Source organism: Arachis ipaensis, chromosome B7 (genome assembly GCF_059453495.1).
Source record: "Arachis ipaensis isolate K30076 ecotype BB chromosome B7, ASM5945349v1, whole genome shotgun sequence".
Classification (NCBI taxonomy): domain Eukaryota; kingdom Viridiplantae; phylum Streptophyta; class Magnoliopsida; order Fabales; family Fabaceae; genus Arachis; species Arachis ipaensis.
The window spans coordinates 74,402,266-74,409,941 of record NC_142442.1 but is presented as its reverse complement, the minus strand read 5'-3'; the positions used below and the strand labels follow the sequence as shown (position 1 = coordinate 74,409,941).

At 39.3% G+C, this 7,676-nt stretch overlaps 1 protein-coding gene across 1 annotated transcript; it reads right to left on the bottom strand.

Annotated features, from left to right (window-relative positions):
* Positions 1-594: 594 nt before the first annotated feature.
* On the bottom strand, positions 595-3,718 carry LOC110264241 (uncharacterized). The gene is made up of 6 exons (XM_088493017.1): positions 3,696-3,718; positions 3,076-3,120; positions 2,416-2,661; positions 2,103-2,293; positions 1,312-1,400; positions 595-666 (listed from the first exon to the last, which is right to left on the bottom strand). The coding sequence occupies exons 1-6, from the start codon at positions 3,716-3,718 to the stop codon at positions 595-597; spliced, it is 666 nt and encodes a 221-aa protein (XP_088349143.1).
* Positions 3,719-7,676: the final 3,958 nt, after the last annotated feature.

Here is a 7,676-nt window from a genome sequence, read left to right as displayed (position 1 = left end):
TGTACTATTAATACATTAAAATAAAAATGTTCACTCAAATAGAAAATGAAGAGCACAGAAAATGAAACACTAATAAAAGAACAAGGATTCGATCTCACCTTAGATTTGATGACATAACGTCATTGAAAGCATGCACCCTCCTAGCTTCCGAATAAACATGAGCAGCTCTATAAGAATAAATGCATCAATGCAAAAGCAAAGAAATATTTAGATATCATATGATTGGAGAAAGTCATACGTGAACTCTAAATAATCAAGAATATAATGCAAAACTATCTGATCCATAATTTTCAATTATTAAAGAAACCCTGAACCAAAAAACATGACTAATTCTGTACAAAACTATAGATTTCAAACCAACTCATTAACAAGAAAAGTTATGTTCATAACTGCAACATGGTAATACAAATGGGAGAAGTGTCTCCACTACACGGGTGCAAATGCAATCTAGATAGTCAGAAATTACCCTATAGTATTACAGTAGTCACTAATCAAGAGAGAGTAAAACTATATCAAGTTTTAATTTTACCTCAAATATTTTTAAAGGATTTCAATTTATCTCTCTTCTAAAACTGGACTTATAGGGCTTGCAAGTTAATCCATGACTCCTCCTGCAATCTCCAAAACCATGACAAGGAGGAAGTCTCGGTAAAAACAAGAAAAGATCTGAGGCCAAAAGAGAAGAGAAGGAAAATAACTTATTAGAATTTTGCCTTCCAGCTAAAAAGAACTTATTCATTTTGGGTCATTTAACACCAGAAGAAAGAAACTTTCATTTCAGTAATAAATAAAGAAAAAGCATGGAACAAAATCTTCATTTTTAATAACCTCGAGTCCTAATCCCCCAAAAAAATAAAGAAATTAAATGGTTTTACAGAACTCCATTTTAATAAGCATATAACAAAGCAAGCTTAAGGATGTTGACCCATTTAATAATTAATCATGAGTTGATAAAAATGAAACGTTTTTCTGTGATATGATATATGAATTGTCATCTCAAATCTCTCTTTAATATACATTCAACCACAAAATTTACCAGATCAAGCAAATTTAAAATGATAGTATCTATAGCTAACTCGAACTTAACCATCTCTTAAAATATTCAAAACCATTTGAAAAGTATTCATATCTGCTAAATAAAAAAAACTACATCAATCTATCTCCTCTTATTCAACAAGAAAGGAAGGAAGGTTGACGAAAAGATAAAAAGAAAGGGTTCCAAATCTCTTAACAATCTTGTGATGGAATTGTGAAAAGACTAATTGATCGCACACTATAAAAGCTTGTAAGAAGAGATCTCATAAGACTAACCATATGGTGTATTGGAACAGTCGTAAGGGTTCCAAATCTTCCATTGATGTGGCAAACTGCTGGAACAAGAGGCAAACCGGCTACTAATGCTGCAAGAATCCCAATACATATAAAAAGTTGATTAACAGATCCAAGCGCACTGCGAATTTCAGTTGGAAAAATCTGTTCATTGTAAGGAATCACCCAAGCAGTCAATATAAAATATATAAACAAGATCAGAAATGTTAAAATAATTTATAGCAGCCAAATATGTATCTATCAAATGCAAAATCTCAGCAACCAAATATCCATTGTCAAACAAACACAATCTTTGTGTGTTGCTTGATCTTGACCACAACAGCCTCAACTGAAAAGCCTGTCAAAGTAAACTTTCATATATGACGACTCATACTAATCTTCCCCTACACCAATGCTTGGATTGGATGTCATGGTATCTGGTGGGTGCATCCTAACAAGGTGAAAAACTAGATTTGCTAAAATAAAGGATCAGATCACAACTCCAATTTCAAAAGAACATCTTTCACATAATAAAATTTGTTGTGCAACAATAATCCAAGTGTGTCTCTCCAAACTTTATGATAAAAGGTTAACAAATAAAGTATTCATATAAATCTCATCAAATGGAAGATAAGTGCAAAACAATTAAACATAACCCCTTTGCACAAATGAGTAAACAAAGTAAAATGATTATGACGAAGACAGAAATTAACTCAGCTCGGAGCAACACATAATTTTTACTTCTTTGGTTAGTGTGTGTATGTGTGTACGGACTAAAAAGAAAAAGAAATTACCAGTGAAAGAAGGGGCTTCCAAACACGACCAGATTAAAGACACGTTCACAAAAAGAGAACTAAACAGAAGAATTCCGACCAACAACACAAAAGCGATATAAATTCTCGGAAGAAGTTGATTAGATCCAAGCGCACTGCAAATTTCAGTTGGAGAAATCTGTTCGTTGTAAGGAATCCTAAGGTTTACTATTCTGCAATTTACCAGCCTCAACTGAAAATTAACTGAAAAATAAAAAAACTTAAAAGAAAGAAAGAAAGAAAGAAAGAAAGAAAGAGGCACCATACTCTGGTCTACGCTGCGCGGGGCATATACCTTGTGTTCGTCGCACATTGAGCATGTTCGGTGGAAGGTACCTCTCCAGCTCGGTGAAAACCGCTGGGCAGTACATCAATTGCAAGTCTTCGTACTCCTCCGCTTTGTGCTCCTTGTTCGGATTCAGCCTCAGCCTTGCTCGAAGAAACCAACGCCCACGCAGCTGGATTCTCCTCCTTCACCGCCGCGGAGCCGTTTGCCGCTGTCGCCGGGGACGGCGCCTCCGGGCGGTCGTTTTGTGACATTCTTCAAGAAATGGCATAAGAAACCTATGAGAAAACGTGGATCATACCTCGGCAACAAATAATTAAGCACAAATAGTTATCCCAACAAATCCCAAAACATATAATCAATACTTCGATCCTTTGCTTGATAATCAAAACAATACGATCAAACTTTCAACATAAAGTCACAGCAGTACTTAATGAATGGTTGGCTTGGGTCAGGTGATTGCTAATTCATGTCCAAAGGGTTTTGTAGAGAAGTCAAATGGCAATGAAGAGAATGCCAGTTCAATAGGCCATAATTAACAACATCTTTTTAAACAACTATTGGAATTAACAATTTCTCCTTTATTATTTTTTCTTTTTTCATCAACATTCACCACAAACAAAGCGTTTTCAAGAAGCAGTGGCTTAAGAAAGCAGCAAACAAACACACCTGAGTCGCATAAGTCCACTGAAAAGGGCTCTTCTCTGCATTGAGCTGAAAGAAAAGATTCAAAAGAACACATTATGCTTCAATTTAGAGAAACTTAAAAACACGATTACTTGATTCACTACTATCTACAATAGCAAATTTTACCCTAACTATTCTGCACAATCCTTTTAACTTGATCACACACACACACACAAACTGTTCAACCTTTATGTCAAAACTATGATCGATACCTACATTCCAGTTGCTAACGAATTCTGAAGTAAAAAATTTTATTCACAAAGACTATGTTTGCCACTTAATTAGCTATAATTAAAGAAGCCTAGCAGGATACTGAAATCCAGTAATCTACCGAGTCTCACGAATACGACAGAATAAGTTCAAAGGAATCAAGTGAGAGATAAGCGAATTGAGCAAGATGAGAGTGAAGCAAAAGTCATTCTCAAACAGGAACTACAGCTTCCTCAGATCAACAAGCACACGCAAATCATCTTTCAAATAACAATCAAAAACGAAGGAAAGTAAAGAAAAACCTAATTATCAAAAGCTAGTAAACGAAACGGCGATCAAAGAGAGAATTGAAGTGAGGAAGAGTTTATGAAAGAGAGAGAGAGAGTACGGACATCTTTGAATTGAAGGAGGCCATAAGGTCACCGAGGTAGGAGACAGTGCGATGAGCGGATTCGATGAGCGGAAGACGAAGATGAAGATTAACAAGATGAAGAAGGGTGAAGGGATAAGGGCGAGTGACGAAGATTAACAGTGCGATAAGCGGATTCGATGAGCGGTTTCGAGTGACGAAGGCTAAGGGCGAAGGGCGAAGGGTTCAGGACGAAGTGCGAGGGTAATGGGAGGCGCTCTTCCAGGGTTAGGGTTTCGAGTGATTAGGGTTAGTGTATTTGGGTTGGGGACCGGGTTGGGAGCCGGGTCAGGGGCCGGGTTAGGGTCAATGGGTTGGAGCCCCTCTCGCCACGCTTTTAAAACGTCACTGTTTTGCTCTACGGCCACGCTTTTGAAGCGTGGCAGAAAAGAACCTTTTGGCCACGCTTTTAAAGCGTGCCAAAAGAGTACTGGGATATGGCCACGCTTCGTAAGCGTGGCCGTAATGAAACCCTGTCGCCACGCTTTCAAAACGTCCTTGTTTCTCTCTATGGCCACGCTTTTGAAGCGTGGCAAAAAAAAGCGTGGCCGTTTCTCTAACCAATTGCCACCCATACAAAAGCGTGGCCGTTGATACTTTTCGCCACGCTTATGAAGCGTGGCAATAAAAAAGTGGCCAAATCTCTAATCTATTGCCACCCTCATAAAAGTGTGGCCATTGACCACTTTTGGCCACGCTTTTGAAGCGTGGCAAGAAAAAAGCGTGGCCATAGGCCTTTTTTCTTGTAGTGAGCAGAGAGTTATGCGGGAGTGTGGCTGAAGGCGTGCCTTAGGCACAAATACGCCCACGTGTACGCGTCCCTGACGCGTCCGCGTCACTTGAAAAATCAGCCTCCCACACGTGCGCGTCACCCACGCGCACGCGTGACCCTGTAAAATCGACGTAAAGGGGTGTATGGCAGAGGGTTATGATGAAGTGGGGCTGGAATGGTGCTGGAAGCACAAAACCCATCACGCGTACGCGTCACCCACGCGTACGCGTCATTTTTACAAAACAGGCCATTCACGCGTGCGCGTCCCTCACGCGCACGCGTCACCCTACATTTGGGCAATGTGCGTATGAAACAGAGAGTTGTGCGTACGCGAGGCTGCTCTCGCGCCAACGGCACAATTCATTTCACGCGTACGCGTTACCCATGTGTACGCATCACTTGAAAATAGCGCAAACCGCGCGTCCACGTGCTCCACGCGTTCGCGTCACATGCGCTGCACAGTTTATCCAGATCAGCACCAGAATTCCTATCTTTTCTTCCCTAATCCTAATTCTTTCTTCCTCCTTCTTAATTCTTTCTTCTCCCTTCTTTCTCCTTTATTCTTTCTTACGTTTTCCTCTCTTCTTTCTCTCTTCACCCTCTTCATCAAGGTTTTTTTCTTTTCTTCTTCCCCTTTTACTTTTCCATTATTACTTTAATTTCTATTTTCTTCTTCTTTTTCCTTTTTACCTTCATTATCTATGTTTTCTTTTTCTTTCTTTTTGCATTATATTACTTGGTGTTAGAAATTTTATTGGGTGACTGTTTTCTTCTATATTTTGCTTGTGGATTATTAAAAGGAATTGTTTGACAATTAATATTAATTCTTAGGGTTGCTTGCATGTTCAAATTTCATAGTCTCCATAACATATTTACCATGGATGCTAAGTGTTTGTGAAAAAGCTCGTATGGCATTGTGCATTTTTAAATTATTCTATTCTTCCACTCTAATGCCTGTTTTTTTTCACAAAATTCTTTTTTATATTTTATTGATTGAATATAATTGTCAATACAAACAGATTGTTAGTTTGAAACACTTGATAATCAAATTGGGCAATTAATGCTTGATCTATGCTACTTATGCCTTTGCCAGAATACCAATAAATATCTTGCATCTAATTGCCATAATATGCACTTGCTATATTTCCATGGATGAACTAATCACATGTAGTCGCGGCCATGTGTTAACGACATCCTTCTTTACCTTAGCATTGATTATCACTTGTACCGTCCCTTCCTTGCTCTAACCCTTAGCTCTAATCCTTAACAGCAGTAAAGCCCTCAACAAAGCGAGTCAAGAGGATTATCAAGGTCGATGAAAAAGAGAAAGCCTTTCCAGCAAAGGACACTGCGCGGTTCACTAACCGCTACTGTGAGCAGATGTTCCCCATCTTGGCTGAAAGGAACTACAACAATGAGCACCTACTCATCCTCCCTACCCACATTGTTGAGTATGTTGAGCCCCACATTGAACATAGACAATGGAGATTCCTACGGAGATAGCCACAGCAGGTCAATCTTTCATGGGTAGTCGAATTCTACTCTAATTTTCACATGCCAACCATGCAGTCTGTCTATGTCTGTCAGAAGCAAGTCCCCATAACTGAAGAGGCTATTCAGCAAGCTTTAGATCTTCCCCCTGCTCCAGAAGGATTGGACGCATTCCAAAAAGTCTCTTTCAAGTGCCAGACATACCAATTTGACTGGGACACTATTCTCAGAGTTATAGCACAACCTAGCAGCAGATAGATCTATAGATACCATCGATCCCGACCTAAGGGCATATTGGCTTTGGCACTCACCTTGGAGGCTCGAGTATGGGCACAGATTATGTCCCATTACGTCTTTTCGAGCACTCACGAGTCCTCCTTCACTGCAGATATGGCTGTCCTACTCTGGTGTATCCTTACAGACCAGCCTCTCAATTTACCAAGACACATCCGGCATGCTATGAAACACGGACAGATTGCAGGCAATCTACCTTTTCCCGCCTTGGTTTCAAATCTAGTCTCAGCAGCCTGAGTCTCCTACAGAGCTAGGGACACTGGGACCATGATTCCACGGGATGATCAGTACGTCCCTAACGGGAAGTATATCAGACCTCCAGCAGCCACTACTAGCCGGACTGCAGAACCGGCCGGAGATATTCCTTCTCCCTCCACATCACAAGCACCTTCAACAAACCAACTGCTCCATCAGATACTTGAGAGGTTAGACCGACTTGAACGGCAGGAAAAGCAAAGAGAGCGCCGTCACAAGCGCCGATTTACATACCTCAAGGAGCTACTTGTTGGTAACCACCCACCTGAAGAAGACCCAGACACCCCAGACTCCACTTCATTTACCAGCACAGGGAGCCATGATGGTCCCGATTGTGGAGATGTTGCTACCAGCCCCCCTTTGTTCCTGACTGATGGCACCGAGGACGGTGCCAAGCTTTAAGTTTGGGGAGGTCGGTCAGTACCTGACTTCTGGAGGTAATTTCTCTTTCTTAGCACCAATAAATTATTTATTTTTCTTTTGTTTAGGATAGGATCGATTGCATAGTAATAAGTATTTGCATGCATGCTCTATTTGGTTGAAAAATAATAAGTTTCTTTTTAAGACTCTATATTTTTGAAAAATTTCACTAATTCAAATTAAACTTTTGCGCTAAATTTGTTTGAAGACTGTAAATTGGAACATGGTTTAAAGTTAGAACACACAACCTGTGAGACTTGAGCTTAATTACATGGTTACATTATTTAACCATAATATTTTATTCTTGTGTGTTTTTCTTCTCTATGATTGTAATCTATATTTTGTTCCATCCTATATGTCCAATGTTTAATGTGTTATATGCATGCATATGATTAAGGCCATTATTTGATTATTAACTCACTTACCCCAAATAGCCTACCCTTCCAATTACCTTTGTTAGCTACTTTGAGCCTTTTTAAATTCTCATTTGTTCGATATTTTACCACATCACTAGCCTTAAGCAGAATAATAATTAAATACCCAAATTGAATATTTGGTTAGCTTAAGATAGAGATTGTGTATCAACTAAGTGTGGGAAAAACTGTGGGAACTTGGGTTAATGAAAGTGTACAATGCTTAAATGATAAAATATTAGGAAATTGGGTACCTACTCATGTAAGACCAGAAAAATTAAAAATCCATGTGCATTGATAATGTTATGTTTATTTTTTT

Coding starts and splice junctions, on each gene's coding strand:
- LOC110264241 (XM_088493017.1), bottom strand. CDS start 3,718: ATGGCCTCCTTCAATTCAAAGAT. Junction 3,121..3,695: donor GCCTCCTTCAATTCAAAGAT/GTCCGTACTCTC, acceptor CTTTTCTTTCAG/CTCAATGCAGAGAAGAGCCC. Junction 2,294..2,415: donor CAATGTGCGACGAACACAAG/GTATATGCCCCG, acceptor GGTAAATTGCAG/AATAGTAAACCTTAGGATTC.